This window comes from Canis lupus, chromosome 32 (genome assembly GCF_048164855.1).
Source record: "Canis lupus baileyi chromosome 32, mCanLup2.hap1, whole genome shotgun sequence".
Classification (NCBI taxonomy): domain Eukaryota; kingdom Metazoa; phylum Chordata; class Mammalia; order Carnivora; family Canidae; genus Canis; species Canis lupus.
In genome coordinates, this window is record NC_132869.1 from 30,846,842 (window position 1) to 30,866,193 (window position 19,352).

General features: G+C 44.2%; 1 protein-coding gene across 7 annotated transcripts in view; it reads left to right on the forward strand.

Moving 5' to 3' along the window:
* TLN2 (talin 2) overlaps positions 1-19,352 on the forward strand; it is a 426,489-nt gene that overhangs the window by 402,856 nt on the left and 4,281 nt on the right. For all 7 annotated transcript variants that reach the window (XM_072808970.1, XM_072808976.1, XM_072808972.1 and 4 more), the window contains 5 exons: positions 682-806; positions 12,271-12,396; positions 14,649-14,711; positions 14,806-14,988; positions 17,988-18,113. In XM_072808970.1, coding sequence (XP_072665071.1) covers positions 682-806; positions 12,271-12,396; positions 14,649-14,711; positions 14,806-14,988; positions 17,988-18,113 — 623 coding nt within the window. The remainder of the gene's footprint in view (positions 1-681; positions 807-12,270; positions 12,397-14,648; positions 14,712-14,805; positions 14,989-17,987; positions 18,114-19,352) is intronic.

A 19,352-nucleotide genomic window follows, 5' to 3' on the forward strand; every position in this document is an offset into this window, starting at 1 on the left:
CCCTCCCAAAGCAAAGCTTTTTTTCCAGTCTTTGTGAAGTACTTAAATGATATAATCCTTCTAGAACTGCTCACTTCTCTAAAGAGTCTTGCTGTTTATTTTTATCTGCATTTTCATTCCTCAGAATATTTATCCTTGTTCAAATGACACACTTCATGTTTAGGAAACGATGTTCTCTGGGTACATTGATTAAACACCCCTTCACAGTAACATTAGAAGCAGTCCCCTCATCAGAGAAAGGTGTTCTCACCAATTTCCCTTCCTTTGAGCTGAGGTGAATGGCTATTCTCTTTGAGTCCTGAGAGAAGAGAATGGCAAATCTGTGTGGTCCGCATAGTCTCAAGTCTTTTGAAAATGGTTTCTTGCATTCATGAGCTTTAAGTTAGAAATCAGAATAAGGCTTGAGCTGGCCTTGGACCATGAGATCTGGATTTTTGAAACTATCACTGATGACTGCTCCTGTGGTAGAGCTGTATCCACAGCTGACTTAGAAAAATAGGAGCTGACAGGAGCTCCCCTGTACCCAGCTGATCTCTGTGAGAGCTAGAGAAGACCCCTTAGGACCATGCAGCAAGTAGGCTTATGGAGCTTCCCTACATGTCAATCCAGATAGTGTTTGTAATGAAGCCAGTGCCCTGCAGTCACAGCTACCAAGAATGACCCTCTTTGGACTGATTTTAGGAACAGAGTGGGTGGATCCAGAAGACCCAACCGTCATTGCAGAAACAGAATTACTGGGGGCCGCAGCATCCATTGAGGCTGCTGCTAAGAAGTTAGAGCAACTGAAGCCAAGAGCAAAACCAAAAGTGAGTGTCCATGTGTGGCTGCTTGTCTGATGTCACTAGGTCTTCCTGTAGATGGCTGTGAAATGGAGCTCTGTGTGCCACAGGAAGCTTATCTCCTCTGTAGTTAGACTAGCAAGCTGCAAACCTGCTCTACTGGCCTAGCACTTTTTTACAGGGTATAGAAAAAAACCCACGTGTGGATCCTTCAGGTTAACCACCAGAAAAATATCTTTGGGTATCCAGAGGAAGAACCCAGGCATTTACAATCTGAGTTTAGTTTCATTATATATAATGAAGCAGGTGTTGGATGCTTACTATGGAAAATTCCTGTCACTGAACGTGATATCATCACCCTCCAATTTTCTGGTTTCCATAATGTAATGCAAATAGCAATGCTGGGTCTCTCCTTCCCTTAAAATCATTGGAGGACAATGTGTATCTCAAAAGTGGACCCTGTGGCATGCTGGAGGCTGTGGTGGGCTGTATGTTTCCTTCATCTGTGTTTGTCATCTAGATAAATGTTTGAAACTTAAGATCATGAGTAGATACTAAGATTAACAGCCATTTAAAGAAATATTTTAAGATTGGGCAGTAGAGAGGACAATTATTACATAAAAGGACAGTGAGCTAGTGCTGTCCAGGGGCAAAGCCCAACTTGTTAGGACACTTTCCTGTCACTCCACCCTCCATGGCTGTCTTCAGTCAGAAGATGGTGGGACTAGAGGAGGCCTCTTTTTCTTTCTATTCAAGCAAGTCACTGCAGGTACCTAAAACCTCCCTTTCCTTCCAAGGACCCACATACATTTGGAAGTAAAATCTGGGTTTTTCGCTTCAAAAAGGTTGGATCAGATTAGGTATACCTAAAATTCTACCTATTTTATAAGACCAAAGGATGGAGCACTAGAATACACCACACCACTCAAAAGCAGCGCCTGGGTTCATGTAGTATATAAAATAGACATGAGCTTGTAGTACATGTATTAAGCTTGGAAACCTTCTCAAAACCATGAAATTCTTAGAGCCAATCTCCAATCTCCTAATAGTTGCTCTGGACTTGGTACAGACATTCTTTAAATTTCTCATTAAAATGTAATTTAAGAGTTATGGTTTCTGATTTGGGGGTTTACCAGGGTTCTCTCCACTAGCTTCTAACCTGAGGGCTTTATGTGGTCTGAGATTGTCCAAGTTGTTCTGAACAAGCTTAAGAACTGAGTGTGTATATAGCGGCAACTCCCATTTTCTGTGTCTTTATTTCTGCTTTATAAACCAAGTTAATTGCGAATGGAAAATTACTTTCAGCTAAGAAGCAAGCAACCATTGACTAAGATTTAGAGGCTTTGTGCGTAATTGGTTTTTACTCTTCCTCTCATCTGATTTAGCACAAGTAGCCTCTCCTGGAAAGCTTTCATCTGCTAATGCTGAAGTCATGTCAGTTGGCGCTCTTCTGGAGAATTAGCCTGGTGCTCATGTAATATTAGCACTTCACCAGATTCTGAGAGTCCTATTTCAATCCCTCTCCCTTTGTCCTTTTGCAGGATCCCTTGGAGCTCTGTCTCTGAATCCTAGTTGCCCTTTGTCCAGCCATTATTTATCTTACAATTCTTGAGCTGAAAAAAATAATTAAGGCCCTACCCCATAGGATTGTTGTTACAACAATAAAATGAGATAACTTAAGAACACAGTGCCTAACTTAATAAGCAGTAACTGTGTCGCCATCACTGAAAATATACTTCAGAGACTTTTATCTACTACCTCCTAGGAGAATGCCTGCAATAAAAGTTACTCCATAGATCGACCAGCTGATGGCTTGGTGGGGGGAGGGGGGTACAGAAAACAAACGAAAAAAGACTCATATTGATTGAGTACCTAATAAGCATGTGCCAGCAGTCTTCTAGGTGCTTTGCATGGAGTAACTCATCTGGGCCTTGCAACAAGTCCACAAAGCAACATGTATTACCATCCCTGCTCTATCCATGCAAAATACCTTGGCAGAGTCAGATGGCTTGACTGAGCTGGAAGCAGCGTATGTGGGCTCTGGGTGGCAGATCTTTGGGTCTAGTCAGTGTCAGGTTGGTGTAGCCCCACAGGGGATGTTTTGGTTTTGCCTGTACTCTTTGAGCTGTTAATGCTACTTCTGGGAATCTGTGCTGAGGAGTAAATCCAGAGAGAAAAAAAGCTCTATGTGGGGGAAAGAGCTGTTCCTTATAGCTTAGTTTGTAGTAGGAAGAAGTTAGATGTGACCTGAGTGTCTCCTTGAAGAAAAAGTATATGGCTATTGAAAATAATGCTTGATAGAACTGTGTAGTATGAAGAAGATGCTCAGGGATAAATGTAAAGTAAAAAAACAAAAAACAACAGGATACAGAATTATGTGCTCATTACAACTCTGTAAACAACACTTGCATATGAAGGAGGCAGGTAGGGAATGTACAAGTGTGACTGTAGAATTAGGGGAGCCCTGTGTTTTAAAATTTTATAAAACAATGTTTTAAAAATAACAGCACTTAAAAAATGAGTGATGGCTGCTGAGATGGACCAGTGAGCATTCCCTGCATTTCCTTGATCATCTAGCCTTTGTATTTGCACTGTGGGCAAATTAAATTCTTTATACAAAGCCAAGGAATCCTTTGGTTAAGGTCAAAGTAGACATAACTCTTGATTGAAGTCCCTTCCTTGGGGATGCCTACTTTAGGTCCCTCCCCTCTTCATATTGGGAAGGGTGCTTGGTACCTCCTGAGTGCCTTACAATGACGTGAGGTCCCAATCCACCCAATGGCCAGAGGTTCCTGCCACATGGATTATATTCTCTATAAAACTGTTTTAAAGAAACCATCAACCCAAACCATGGTTTTTGCCTGTGTCAGATTACCATCTGCTTTGTGGAAATAACTACATGACTAAAATATCTTCCTTGCCTTTATAAAGGAATTTATTTCCCCGGTTAAAAAAAAAAATCTCCAATCTTAACACCAAAATTGACCAGTCTTTGTGGTTAACTGGTTCTCTCCATCGCCCTTCCATAACTGAAATAAATAAGGAATCCTCAGGATACTATGAATAAGCATTTGCTATCACATTCCTACCCCTATAACTACATACAACCACACCAGCTCTCAGCATAGAGTAAATAATGCTTTCCTTTGTAACCAAGGAGCATTTATACTGCTTTGAAGAACAGTGTTGGGGAAGGGCCGTGGTTTTGTTGGTTTATTGGTTCAAATTATTTTGCTCACCGCATTCTCAGGTCGCCTGTCTTAAAAGTAGAATGCTCCATGGTTTATGAAGATGATTCCTGGTATATTCCCAGCTCAGGCCCTTAAAACTTAAGCACCTCTTTTTGCCTAGAATCTCCCACATATGAATAACAAACTCGCACTGTTGAATCCACTGTTTGCTTGGGAAGATGGCTTAAAGGCAAAAGGGGAAGGTCGGTGAGCTCTGGTGCATGTGCCTCTGATGTTGCTAATGGCGCCGCTTCCACACTTCCAGACGGCCAGTGCTCCACAGACAGGTGATGAAGTTCCTGCAGTGGTGACCGCCCCCTGCATCTGTAGCCTGCAGTACGGTGCCTATTCTCGAGCCCAGTCAAACCTGGATGCCTTTTCTGCAGGCCTCTGTGTGATATGTTTGATATATTAGGTTGTTATTTAATCCAACTATATATCAAACATATTCCTACAGTGTCTTGCCCTGTCTCCGGGGGTTCCTAATATAGTCGATAAGGCAACAGGAAAGAACATGTTAAAATCACAAGCAGATTTAGAAGATGGAGTGCTCATTCCATTTCATGATGTTATATTCCATTTTTTTTCTAGTGTTTCAGACCTGTGTCAGTATTGCTAGATTCCTTTGTTTGTTGTAGAAGCAAATCATGATTATGGATGTTTTCATAAGAGCTTGAGATATTATGTATAGCTTAGTTTTGTGCAGTAATGAATCCTTAAGGGATATACGCTCAGTGGAAAAAAAAAATGGGAGATTCTAGACCATGTGTGCAACATGGGATAAACGTCAGGATTATAATCCCCAAACACATCTAGACTTGGCATTTCATCTTAGTTCGCTTTTGCTCTGATCTTCAACTTAGAAATTAGTAATTTTCATAATCAAGTTTTCAGCAAAAATTCAAGCACAAATCCACTCTAACTTTCCCTTCAACCAATAGCATCAAATTGTATAAACCGAATCAGCCATACCAACTGTAGGAATGGTGAGTCACTGGGCTTTATATAAACCTTGGTTAGGACTAAATGTATCTAATAAAGATAATGTAATGCAGACTGTACTCTGTCTGTTGAATTTCCTGTAATTGGTTAACTGGTCAGTAGAGGTTGATAATATTTAGAATAAGCTGACAATCAGAAAGTAATTCCATAGCCTAATTGGGTGCAACAGGAAGTTTAGGATTATGAAACATTTTTTTTTCTGGCACACAGCAGCCGCCTTTGCTTGGCTTTGACCTCCTCCTCCTAGAAGAGCCTGCAAAGCATGCGTGAGTTCATTCTGATCTGTTTCAACAAAAGACTGTGAACACTGCTTTCTGGAAAAAGAACTATTGTGCCGGTAGCTCAGTCCTTTGGAGCAGAGAAGAAGCACTCTTTTAAGAGCACTTTTGTGTATATGCATGTAAGCAATGCCCCCACACAGTTGGTGAGACAGTGGTTTGAACAAATGGGTCAGGAAAGCTTCCCCTGGTTATGTCTAGAAGCCATCTCCAAGTTGCTTGCCACAGTGAATGCATAGTGACAGGTCACAGCAGCAGCGAAGTGATGGCACAGGGGAGGGAAATACAGAGTTGGAGTCCCAGCCACTAGAGTGATAAAGTGGAACCTGTCCCTGGGATCCTTCTCCACTTGAGAACAGATCAGTAAGTGTATGTCAGCAGGAGCTCTTTCAGATGGTTTGTAAGATGCTGCCAAAATCAATGCCACCTTCAACACAGCCGGAGAACAGTGTTTGGGGGTTTGAGTCCAGTTAAAGTTGCTAGACCAAAATGACAAATTGTCATGGATGAGAGACAGCATGTTATTATGAATAAAGGAAAACGCAGTTCAGGGGGCCTTAAGGTGAAACCCATTTGTTAAAACTGATAGGATTTTCTTGTTTCTTTCGGTAATCTTGCTGTTGGCCAGTATGCTGTGCTGCTTAGCTGAGGGGATGAGAAAAGGCAACGGATATCCAGGGAGGATTAGGAGCAGATACACCATTTCTGTATGGCTAAAGTGTGGGCTTTGAGTTCATCTGCCACTAGTTGCTTCCAGTCCAAGAGATGTAAAGGGTGTGAAAAGCAAAGGTGTGTGGGGAACTCAGCCAGTTCATGCTCCCGGGTGACTCCTGTCAGTGTAGAACAGGAGGTCTTGTTGTCAGACCCTCCTTAAGTACGTAGAGGATTCATAGCAAAGGAGCTTATGATGTAGTGAATGTATCCAATCAAATACATGAAAGCATTCCATTATCTTTTTTGTCCATGCTTCCTAAGTAAACATCCATGTGGCTTTTTTGAAAGCATGATTATCTTTAAGAATTTTTCTGCCAAACAGAAGTAGCAATTAAAAGATCATTTCAGTGGTATTACTTCTCACCCCCAAAAAGAAACCTAATAAAACAATAGCTACTATGAGAAAACCACACCTGAGAAACTGTGCAAGCTCGGACCTTTTCCAAAGGATGCTGCGTGAATATGCATTCATTTTTTTATCTGGGTACAAAGGGTGGTCTCTCCCCAGGTTGCAGGCAAAATCATTTGGCACTGCTCTCTCTGTCATCCACTTTGACTGTTCATTGTTTCTCTATGACTTTCAAGAGGACGAGGCCAGCTGTCCAGGTTTGGCCTCTTGGAAGATCTTCCCATTTATAAATTCCCATTTATAGTAAGGGTGGTGGTCCTAAAGACAACCCACCCATGGGGCCTCTAAAAGAAAAGTTGATTTGACTCCTACACAGTTGAGTCTTCGAGTACAGGCTAAGATCTCCCCCAAGGCACCTCTCAATTCAATACCAGAAGCAAACTGGTAGCAGCCAAACTCACTACAAAAAAAAAAAAAGGAGAAACATGGCTGCCTTTCCACTCAGGCTTCCAACTGGCAAGAAAATGCTTCACTGGTGTGGTGGGAGTGCTTGGTGCTGGCCTTCTTTTTTCCCTCAAGGACGTTTAAATTATATGCAAAATGTCCACACTTTTAAGAAATATATCTAAAAGGCTTTTTTTTTTTTTTTTTAAGTTTCTAGTGTGATATGACCTTGTTTTGAGTAGCAAGTATTCTGCAGGACTTCCAGTAACACAAAGCGCAGCTTCTAACTGGAAAGATGGTACCATTGAGTTGTGATGTGGTCCTTGTAGCCAGTTGTGAGAGGAATGACCACTGTGTTGAGTAGCTCACAGCAAGGCAGTCCCTCAAAGGAAGATTTTAGGGAGGGAGGCAGACATCAGGGCAGCGACCTTCAGGCCATCTCCTATTTGTGCCTTCTGCACCACACCTTCAAACTCATTGGGGAAGGTGCTATGGGGATGTAATTCACAAAGAAATGGCCAAGTAAAAGGATCACGAACAAAAACGTCCTTCCTCTGTACGCCATATGCCCCAGACCTGTGAGGGAGGAGGTTGGCAAAGATGCTGCAAGGGGAAGGCAGAGCTTCTCCATGAAGGAGGAAAAGAAGGAAGAGAAAAAAGTAGTGTCTGCTTATTTTAGTGAGTACCTTCTTAACAAGGAAATGTTTAATTTGGAACCGTAACATATCTGAGATAAAGGACCCAGAGGCTTGAGATTCCTCCTTCGGTTACTGACAGGAAACTGATGGATACCTGGAGAAAGACAATGAATGCTCGAAGTCACGTGGTCAGAAAGGGTGGGACACCCTTGTTCTGGAGAACCCAGATGGCCCATCTTCTGCTCAGGTGTTGAGGGAGAAGCTGGAAGCAATGCCAGTCAGTGGTCTGTATCATGTGTTACCTGACATTTCATTCATCTTCGGTTTATGGTTTTTATTTCTAATTATTTTAGGTTATCATCAGAACTGATGGTTAGAACCTTTCTCCAAATTATGAATGCAAAATGGTCCAGAGAGAAAAAACAGACTAGCTTAGCCCAAAGTCTGAAAAACAGTTTTTAAAAACACAAGAAAAATATGTATAGTAAGAGAAGTAATAGTGAAATTCATTGCTAGGAGTTATTGAGCATCTACTATGAGTCAATATTGCTCTAGTATATTTATACTTTACTTATAGCACCCCTATCAGAGAGGTAGGAGGGAAGGCTGGTTCAGAAAATGAATGAGTTACTGCAAAGATGATGTCCGCAGAATCCCTAAAAGGCAAAACACAAATAAGGAAAGGCCTCCCCTTTCCCTTCCCTCTGTCTCTGCTCCTACCACACTCCTACCCCAGAGGAAGTCAAGCTCCTGAGACATTAGACCGATGAGAGCAAGACAGGAGCCTCATGTGCTCTCCCGAGCATACAAAGCCGGCAGCAAGGGAGCCAGCCCAAAATGTCCCTTCCCCAGAGGGACCTCAGCAGACCTCTCACTTAAAAAAAAAAAAAAAAGAGGAGCTCTGCAGGAGATCACTGGAGAGGAAAAATAACAGCAGAAGGGTACCTGGACCTTTCTTCAAAGGTACCAGAAAGCCAAAATGAGACTAAGTCCATCCTCTGCTGAAGCTTAGGAGGCAGTCCAGAAGAGACCACTGCGGAAAGTTGATGGTGAGCTGGCCAGGGGCCTTCTGACAGCAGAGGGGAATAAGGAAGGGGGCAGTGAACAGAGGACGAGAGGACAGATTCAGCGCTCAGAGGCTGTAGCTGAGGTGTTCATGGAGCAGAGCAGATTCTTGGTTGGCACACTCGGTACTCTTCCCCAGCGCTGCTTTGCTAAGAGAACCTCTTTGCAAAATGCTGGAAATACTGTTTACTTCTGTATATGCATACAGAAATGAACCCCTCAACAGACTGTAATGCAGGTTAAGGGGTGCAGGCAGAGCGGACTGGTGACAACCCATAGCCTTACACGGGGCAGGAGCCAGCACATAGATGTGTGCGCCTTCCTCCCCAAGGACCACAGAATAGACAGTTACTGATGTGGACGCTTCCTCGATGCGTTTCTCCTTCTGCAACCATGTCAGTTGTCCTCTGGCTGAACTCTAAGACTTGGGAGACTCATTGTGAATGGATACATTCATTCGGCAAACATTTATCATGTAGTCTACACTGCCTGATTGTGTGCTCGAGAGACCACATCAGTTAAATAAAACACAGTCCTTGCCCTGGAAGAGTTGACAGGCTGGTAGGCCTCAGTTCACAGGGCTCTGTTTTCCTTTACCCAAGCCAGCATTTCCCATGGAGTAGTCTGCCTCCATTAGAAATGGAGATTCCCAGGCCCCCCTGCAGACCTGTTGAGACACAGTCTGCAGCTTTAACCACATCCTCAGGTGATTCTGAGCCAGGGCATTTTCTTCAGTTCACAGGGCCCTGGGTCTCAGCATCCTGCAGGGTCTCCTTATGGCAGCTCCACATTACTGCCCTCATTATTCTCCGTCTCCCAGCTACCGTGGGGCTTAGTCTGTTGATAAATCCTGCAGTTTCACTGTGATCCTTTTCTGTAAGAAGGTCCTTTGAAGACCAAACCCATTCTGTTTCCCTCTTCTTCAATGTGGTTGAGCATGAGCCACCTTCTCAGCTCTAACTGCCCTCCTCCCTGATGCCATCACACGTGCTGGTGAGAGCCAAGCAGACCGGCAGCACTGACAGGGACACTTCAACATTTCCAAGTCTCCTTAGCTTGGGGAGAATCCCATCTTGTAGATGAGAAGTTGTGTATGGCATGAGAGACACCCAGTGATGGTTTATTTCCAGAAGAGAGAGGGGGGCATTTAATCTTAGGGATAAACCTGGTATACAGTGTCTAAACATTAGCCCTCCGGGGACGCCTGGGTGACTCAGCAGTTGAGTGTCTACCTTGGGCTCAGGGCGTGATCCTGGGGTCCTGGGATCGAGTCCCTCGTTGGGGTCCCCCCAGGGAGCCTGCTTCTGCCTCTGCCTGTGTCTCTGCCTGCCCCCCCCCACCATAAATAAATATTTTTTTTTAAATTAGCCCTCCGCTGTTGTAGTCCTCCCATTCAGCTTTATTAAGCCTTTCTTGGGAAGCTCTCTAGTACTTTTTAGTCAGAGCAAATGTCTCCCAGAGATGAGGCTTTGTGCCATGTCCATTTTAAAGCATAGAGATGTTATAGAAAGAAAACAAAAATTCATCAGTGGGCATTTATAACAGTTGCCATTGCAAGAAAAATCTGTGGGTGTCAAAAATATTTCAAAACCAAATATCTCTTTCAAGTATGTGTTCTACAAAACTTCAGGGCAGTGGAAGACGTGGGACAAGCCTATAAAGTTGGGTGGAACAAGATGATTCTATCAGATTTATCCATGCTGAGAGCATTCAATTTTAAGAAAATCACATTTTTGTGGACCCCAAAATTTGGGAAATCAGAAATCTGATGGGGTACTCCACCCTGTCATGTGGACACACCCTGGAGGCCACCAGAAACAAGGATCTGAGACACAGTAAGAAGCCACCATGAGCTTCCGTGTCCTCTGCCCCAGTAGAAGGGGCTCCCTTTGGGCTCAGAATTTACATGATTTCCCTGGTGCCTTAATCTGTTACATGCTTGAGTTTCTTTTGTAGAATAAGTTTCCAAAAAAGCTCTTAATTCAAGGTCACTGAATAGATATCCATAGGTATCAGAGCCTAATGCAATTTCTTTGGAGCCTATCTATTAATAGTACCTCTTATGCCAGAGTGCCTTGTAATTGTTTTTCCATTTCAATCAATCTTACACTCCACCAGTACTATAAACTCCCCTACTCCAAAATGAATCCACTGCAACTGAACCCATTTCTGTCCTGAATGCTCCCAGAGTAGGACTTTGTCAGATAAGAATATGTGTCTTCTGTCCAAGAACTTCTAAAATGCTGGCATCATTCATCAGATTCACTAGATGTGCACCGAAATGTTATTTTGATAACATGAGTTGTAAAAATAAAAATGAGTTCGGGATCTCTCCTAGTTCAAGGTGCAGCCATAATGAATAGGAACTGGAAAAAAAAAAAAAAAAGTTGTATCCATCCTCCGTGATGTTTCATACGGGACGGTTAGTGGCCAATCCTGAGCCTCTGACACAAGGTGAGGCCTCACTGATGCCCCAGGGGGTGGCCAAGCTAGTAAAAATATGTCCTTACAGAGTCAGAGAGATTGAGGTTTAGATTTGGTTTAGAGTCTTCATGCAGCCACATGACTTTGTCCCAACACTCTACCTCCCTAAGCCTCAATTTTCTCACTGTGAATATAAGAACGAATATATAGTTTAAGATTTGTTTTTCTCTTGCTTGGTGAGAATTAAACAAGTAACTTACATGGAAACGCCTAACAAGAGACTTGGCACATAGTAGGTGCTCTTAAAAACCTATTGCTATTGCACAATATTACAGATGTACTTAATGACGCTGAATTATTCCCTTAAAATTGGTTCAAGGGGTAAATTATGTATTTTAACACATGAAGAAAACTATTGCTATCCCTGACCATCATTGCAATGCCTGAAAGGTACCAGCCACATCTTCAACCTTCAATAATCAAAGGGGAACTTAACCTTACTTAGATTCACAGAACATGAGTGCTAAGGGGACCTGGAGGGCATCTACTCTGATCACCCCAGAGTGATGCCCCATCCAAGCCGGCTCAGGACCAAGGTCCTTAGACTTGTCACACTTACCAGAGCTTCTCCAGCTTCCCAGATTGTTCTGGCAGCATGGGGCACGGTACTGGTGAACTTAGAGTAGAGCCCTCGTGTCCTGACAGCACCTGCACAGGGGTGGCCGGTTCTCTTCCCCAGGTGGAACCAGACCCCAGGTTTTTGATGTCATGATGCCTCACTGTTTTTCCCACCCCTGGTGATCTGTGGTTGGTACATAACTCTCCTTGCCCAGCCACAGAAAGTACAGATGCTATTTTGCTTTTGTTTTCACCCAAGAAAAATGAGGCTTTTCACAACTCGTAGCCACTTTTTTCTTTCTTCAACCCATTTTGGAGTTAAGCTCTTGGAAGAGTGTATCACCACCCACTCTTTGGATTTTAATTATTGATTATTTAAATTTTGGTTATTGATGTTAATGGGACATATTTGAGCATATTTTATTCACAGTGAATTTAAATTGTCTGTATAAAGATTCTGCTTTGGAAAAATAGTCTGTCTTAGAATTTCCTGATTTGAAATTTGTGTAGAATTGTCATTGCTAGCAGCTTGTACCTTTTAGAATCGAGGTAGTGGGAGGCAGCAGATGGAGAATCATTTTGCCAGCTTAGGCCTCTCTACCCTGGGTGTGGTTTGTCAGCATAAAAGTCATAACGGATGAAGAGCCAGGTGACCAAGCAGTAAGTAGTTTGGCAAAAGCACCCTTCGTGGATGTGAATGGCATGTGACATCATTTTCTTCTGTTATAGCAAGCAGATGAGACCCTGGATTTTGAAGAACAGATTTTGGAAGCTGCTAAATCCATTGCTGCTGCCACAAGTGCCCTGGTCAAATCGGCCTCGGCAGCCCAGAGGGAGCTGGTGGCCCAAGGAAAGGTGGGTAAACCTCACGGGCCAGGTGCTGGAACGTTCACACAGTGAGAGCCTCTGAGGGCCGAGGAAAAGATGTGGAGGCTTGTGGCCTGACCTGAGGAAACCAGTGCTGGGCCTTCCCTCACTGACTTGCCCATCGCTGCCCCATCTGACTGAAGACTCTGTTAGCTTAAACCCGACAGCCAGAATGAAGGGTTTGGCTTCTGGGACTCTCATCTGCTTCTTGTTAAGGAAAGCATCCTGTTCCAGGCAGTGATCAGGGCCTGAACAAGACATTTCTATTCCCACTGTATGTTAAGCTATTTAGACATGTAAACTGTCATATTTTCCTAGTGGATGACTACAGGAGCACCATTGTCAAGGGCTTCGTGGTACAGTTTTCCAACTCCAATGGCTCAATCCATTTGTTAGGACTGTTGAGCGAAATGCCATCTAACTCTGCAGTTAGCATTTTCCTGAGCCCATTGATCAGAAGGCCAGTCGGGTTTTAAATCTGAGATCTCTTTGATCTGCCTCCTCCTCAGTCACCTATTCCATCTGCATTAGCATGAAAGCATAGTTCTTTTTCAGTGACCCAAAGGATTCATTAGTATATTAAACTTATACTGCATATGGAAGGGTCTTGCGGTCTAAAATATTCCACGTGTTGTTCCCATATGCCACAGAAGGACCCCATCCATATTGCCTCTTGCAGAGAGACTATCAGATTGAGAGGCACTACAGAAATCTGTGGGTCCGGGGAGTTGGGTCACCATAATTGTCAGTCACTTCTGTTTGATATTAAAAGGCCTTTGCTGTCAGTATACAGGTGGACAAATAGGATTGTGTCTTGACCTAAGAACTTGTAATAGAGACAGGAAGTTCTGCCCAACGAATGGCCATGTATATTCCTCTGCGAAGTCTCTTGTGAGCTAAACCTTGTCTTGATCCAACCCACATACTTGGGCTCCTCCTTCTAAACCATCGTGTATTATATTGTTCATTATTAACATATGTATTCCTGTCTCTCCGCTGACGTGCAGTCCGTCCCTTTGTGCTTTTCACTTACGCCCTGTGGATGTAGCAGAGCATGGAGCTTATTTAAGTACTTGTCGACTCATCAATATGTAAAGCCTAAAAATGGATCCTTAAGAAGAATATCCTACCTAAAAATTTCAGTCTCTTGATAAAGGGCCGACTCTGTGCCAAATTGCTAGTTACTGAGAGAATTTAATTTGGTCAAGCATGTGTGGAATATATTCAAGCATTGAAGAGTGCCTGGGGGGCTCAGTCGGTTGAGCAGTCTACCTTTGGCTCAGGTCATGATCTTGGGGTCCTGGGGTCTCATCCCACATCATCTCCGTGCTCAACGGAGAGTCTGCTTCTCCCACTCCCTCTGTCCCTCCCATCCTTGTGCTCGCTTTCTCTCTCTCAAATAAATAAGTAAAAATCTTTTAAAAATATATATGTAAAGAGAAAAATATATATATACGTAAGAGGTAATAATTGCTGACGCCTAATTTCATAGTCAAGTTGAAGTACTCCTCTCTGATCTCTCCAGGCACCTCCCACCATGTTAAAAAAAAAAAAAAAAAAAAAAGATTTTCCCTCCCAAAGCCATTCCCTCTTGCATCTGGACAGAAAATGTTTCACTTGTTGCTATAATTTCTAGACAGAAACAGAGCTCATCTTACACCCAGCTTCCTACTTCTCTCCCCACCCCTGGCCAAATAGTCTGTTATTTTCTTAAGGCAAGGGTCGGCCATCACTTGCACTGAAGGAAAGGCACCAGCTTTCCTTTTTTTTTTTTTTTTTTCCTCATCATCTGCCATGAAGTCACAGCATGGCTTTAGGATCAGTAATCTGCAGAGATGCAAGTTTCCCTGGGCCCTTGAAAGCAGAAGCCTCTATGGCTCCTGTGTTTGAACCAGAGAAAGGTCGGCAGAGGAAATAAGCATGGGAGGACAGCCCCACTCCATCATTCCTGAGCAGTTTTCCCAGAAACACAATACCTAGCAACTAAATGGAGGCCACTCTGAGCGTTTCAGATTAAGTCCTCGGGGCCCAGAGGGAGCCCAGCCAGGATGTGCTGGCACAGTCTCGGAGTGGCAGCATCCTGTGCAAGAAAGGCTGTTCCATTCTCATGCTGGTGGTGCTGCGTGTCTGATGAGGTGTTTTTCTCTCTAGTTCCAGAGTGAGGTAGAGGCTGAGGGGCTGCAGGTCCACCCTCTGCACCTTCCAGCTCTCAATTCAGATTTCTACACTCCACTCTCTAGGTGGGTTCCATCCCTGCCAATGCTGCGGATGACGGACAGTGGTCCCAGGGACTGATTTCTGCCGTAAGTCACCTCTTCCTCCATCCTTCCCATTTGGGTTTTGGATCCCCTGAGGGAAGTGTGGGCCTGGGGTCACTTCTCCATCAACTGTTTGCAGGCCCGGATGGTGGCAGCTGCAACCAGCAATCTCTGCGAGGCGGCCAATGCCTCAGTGCAGGGACATGCCAGTGAGGAGAAGCTCATCTCATCTGCCAAGCAGGTCGCTGCCTCCACGGCTCAGCTGCTCGTGGCCTGCAAGGTGAAGGCCGACCAGGATTCAGAGGCCATGAGGCGGCTACAGGTAATGGTCACTGATGCTGGTGGGAAAATACTCCTGTTGGAGCGGGTAAGTGTCGCCAAAGGGGACAGTCTCACTTCCTTGGCATGACCCACCAGGCCTTCCATCAGCCCACTCTGTCCCACTTTTCTCATGTCCCGTACAGCTGTGCATCTCACACCTGCTGCCCCAGCAACCCAACATTCTCCATGTCTGCCTTCTGGTCTCATGCCTTGGGGCCCTCACTCACCCCAGAATGTCCTGGCCCTCACCACCAGCCCCACCTGGTGATCTACTTGTTCTTTGGGACTCATCTCCAGAGTCCCCTCTTCTGGGAAGCCCTCCCAGACTCCTGCAGAGTACCACTCCACTCTTATGGCTACTTTCACCTGGTACCACCACATTTATTTTTAGATCAGTCTTTGACAAGACTGTGAACCTCTCAGGTACAAGCACCACATCTTTATCTGCGTATCTCTCACACTGAGATGGTGCCTGTTCCAGTGGGTCCCTCATCCACTGTTTGCAAAAGAGAGGAGAGGAAAGGAAGGACTGAGGAATTCCTATAAGACTAAGAGGTATCCCAGAGCCCAAAGAACATGATCATGATGAAGGTTATAATTGAATCCCTCCCAGCACATATGTTTTCCTGATTGTTTTAATTATAGAAGCATTTTAAACACATTGAAGGAAAGGTTTGAATGAAAAAAATCACATAGCCTCAACCTCCTCAACGTGTCAAATGGTACCATTTTTTTCTCTTCCTGTTTTTATTTCTACACAAAATAACTGTCTACTTGGCATCATAGCAAGAGACATCTGCTTTTTTTTCCCACTTAACATTTTATCATACACACCTTTTTACTTGAATAAAAGGCTTCATAATTTCTCTATGCAAAGCTAACTGGTCCATTCTTCATGAGCCTCATTTTGAATGATTGCATGATATTACATCACTTGATTATGCCAGAATTTTCTTATACAGTGGATAATTTGTTTCCAATTTTCTAGATTTCTTAGATATTATGAGTGTTAGAATGCAGACTGTTTATGTGGCTGAAAAAAATGTTTAAGTGCCATGAATAAAATCATAAATGACAGAGATATTTGAACAATTTCATCAACACTTGGAACTTTTGTTTCATTTTGAAAGTCCTAAAGTGTGTTTCTGTTTCTCGGTCCTCCTGAGTCTCTCTCACCCACTGCCCTTACCTTCATTTGACTCTGGGATAGACCCAGGGGGGGAACAGGGGGCTGCATGTTGGTGAATATAGGATTTGAGGAACACTTCTGGGGGAAACATCCTGAGTTAAAAGAGACCCAGGTTCAAGTCCTGCCTCTGCCATATATTAAGTGAGTGATCTTAACACAGATCATTCAAAAATTTCCAGGCCTTCACTTGCCTTGGCTATAGAATAAGGATAGAGATGCCCACACAGCTCTTATCAAAGTCAAGAGATATGATCTTGCTTGTACGAGCTCTAAGGACTTACATGGTCATAGCACAGCATCACTCTCTTTGTGATCATTCCTGATTTAACTAGATGCTGCAGTATCGTGTCTGAGTCCCTTGCAATGACCCAGAGGTTCTCTGGGGCTAGCTCAATCTGTGTTCAAATCCCAGCTCTGTAACGTACGAGCTGCAGGGTCTCAAAGAAGTTACTCAGCCCTGATTTCTGCATCAGGAAAGTGCAGTGGTGACCCCTGACCTCATAAAGCTATTTTGAGAATGAACTTGTCATATAATAATTGGCATTCCCTTCCCATGCAAGCCCTCATAGTTCCCATCAGTCACTTTAGATCACCCACCAGATGAACTAGTCACTTTGAGGAAAAACTCAACTTTCTGATGGCTAATCCCCATGCACAAGTCCTTGACTCTGAGGGGGCCTGGGGAAGTAATATGGGAGGCTTCATGAAGCCTTGACCACCAGTAGAAGAAAATGCCAGATCTCAGGGGGCCGAGGACAGGTTCCCAGGCTGTGCTTCCTGAGCATTAAGTCAGTGTGGGCAATAGCCCTTATGAAAGATCTCGACTTGACATTGAAAAGCTTTTCTTCTTCCTTTTTTTTTTTTTTTTTTTTTAAAAAAAAGGTTTTATTTATTCACGAGAGAGAGGCAGAGACACAGGCAGAGGGAGAAGCAGGCTCCATGCAGGGAGCCCGATGCAGGACTCAATCCTGAGACTCCAGGATCATGCCCTGAGCCGAAGGCAGGCGCTCAGCCACCGAGCCACCCAGGCATTCCGAAAAGCTTTTCTTTACCCGTCTCTAGCAATTTCCCCTCCTTAAGCATTTGGCATCAAGTTCAGCTGTGACTCAGAAAATACACCTGTAGAGGCCCAAGTTACTGTGGGGCTCCCCACCTTCCCATGCATAGTGTGGTTGTGCTTTCTTACCCTTAATTCCCTCAAGAAGCACTCAGCGAGCACCAGGCCTGGGCACCCACTGCACCAGGTGCTAGAGATAAAAGGACAAAAGTCACAGCCACTGCATCCTAGTTACTCACTGTCCAGAAGGAAGAAGGACAACCACAAGTGTGGGAGGGGCCACAGTGAAGGCAGCGCAGAGCATTGTGGGGAGGTGTGGGTAAGGCCAAGGCAGACGGGCAGAGTGCTGTGTGAGCCAGTGAGTTTGTCTAAATTGGATGGGGCTGAGGGTGGGGAGTAGTTTGTAGACCAAAGAGACAAGCCCTGGCCGTGCTTCTGTTAACAGGCATTTCACATTGCTATAGTCATTTGTTTACATAAGTATAATTCCCCCTCAGAAGTATGTGTTCCTTGGGAGCCGGGAACTCTATCTCATTTCTGTGTGAATGACCGAAGGTTAGGTAGTGCCAGTGTTGGTACAGTCGATGGACCGCTGGACAGACAGATACCGGATACTAATGAAAGAGAAATGCTGTGTTATAATTGGATGACAAATCGATTCAGAGTTCCATGAACTGTGCTTTCGTGTCTATTCCTGCTGAATCCAAGTTGGCTGTTTCTAATGATATAATGTATGTTTTTCCCCCCTCTCCAGGCAGCAGGAAATGCTGTGAAAAGAGCCTCAGATAATCTCGTTCGTGCAGCCCAGAAGGCAGCATTTGGCAAAGCCGATGATGACGATGTTGTAGTGAAAACAAAGTTTGTAGGGGGCATTGCTCAGGTTTGTGAAGAAATCCAGACAGCGTTACTCCGGACATGGGAATTGTGTTATAACAGACACACAAAGTAACAACGACTGTGACAGGATGGAAGTGTATTTCTCCTTGGTGAAACAGCCGGGGTGTGAGCAGCCTGTGGCTGATGTGTTGGTTCCTTTGTTTCTGAGCCCCAGGCTCCCATCTGCCTTATTGCCCCACCATCCCCGAGATACTGATTTGGCCAGTTGGTCCAAGATGGCTCAATATCCACCTTTGCTTCCTCTCACAGGCCATTGGTCAGGCCTTCGTCACGTGGCCAACCAACCCAGCTGCAAAAGATGCTGGGAAATAGTTTTCTTTCCTGAGGAGCCCTGTACCTAGCCCAAATCAGTATCGTGTATTCAGGGATTCTGGGATAGAAAAGGGAAGAAGTGAATTAGAAGGCAGCAGTATTATCATTTAAATAAAATGATGGATTTGGCCCTATAGAGAGAATGAATAGTAACCCCTTAACAGAACTTAACAGAACCCCTTAACAGAACTTAACAGGAGACGGGCTTCTGACTTATGCAGGATTCCATTCTTGTGCACGGTAGTGAAGAGCAAACTTCAGGAGATCAGGGCTGCAGTTTGGAATATGTGTTGTTATAAATCCGTTATACAAGATTGGTTTTCTTAGCAGTGCCAGGAAGTTACTCATCCCCATGCCTTCCTTAGCTCTTCCTGAGCCATTCCCTGTGTTTGGAAATTTACTGGATACATTTTTACCGGGATCTATTTCTTGATACAGTAGCTCCATAAGAAGTTCCATGACAAGGGTCACTGATCAAATAAGTGTGAGAGATCCTGCCCTCTGTACCTCCACCTCCGACTATCACAGTGATCATTAGCCTAGTGAAGGCTCTGAAAGGTCCACAAGAAAGAAATCCATTTGGCTTTCTTGAGCACAAACTTATCTTTTTCACCTGATATCTATTCACTAATATTCCTCAGCTTATATCTTAGAAGCATGAAACAAAAACATGAAAGCTATCAAGTGGCTAAGGACTCCAACTCTAGCTTCAAGAACACTTGGACAGGTCCTGCTCCACTAAGTGGATGTTCAGGGAAGTAGACCCACCTCTCTCAGCTCCAGGGTCCTCATTGGAAAAATAGGACATGCAATAGGAACAACTTCACTGTGCTGCCACAAAGATGATGGAACAGTCCACGCAGAGCGCTTACACCAGCCCTGGGGCATAGTAGGGATGCAGTAGATGTTT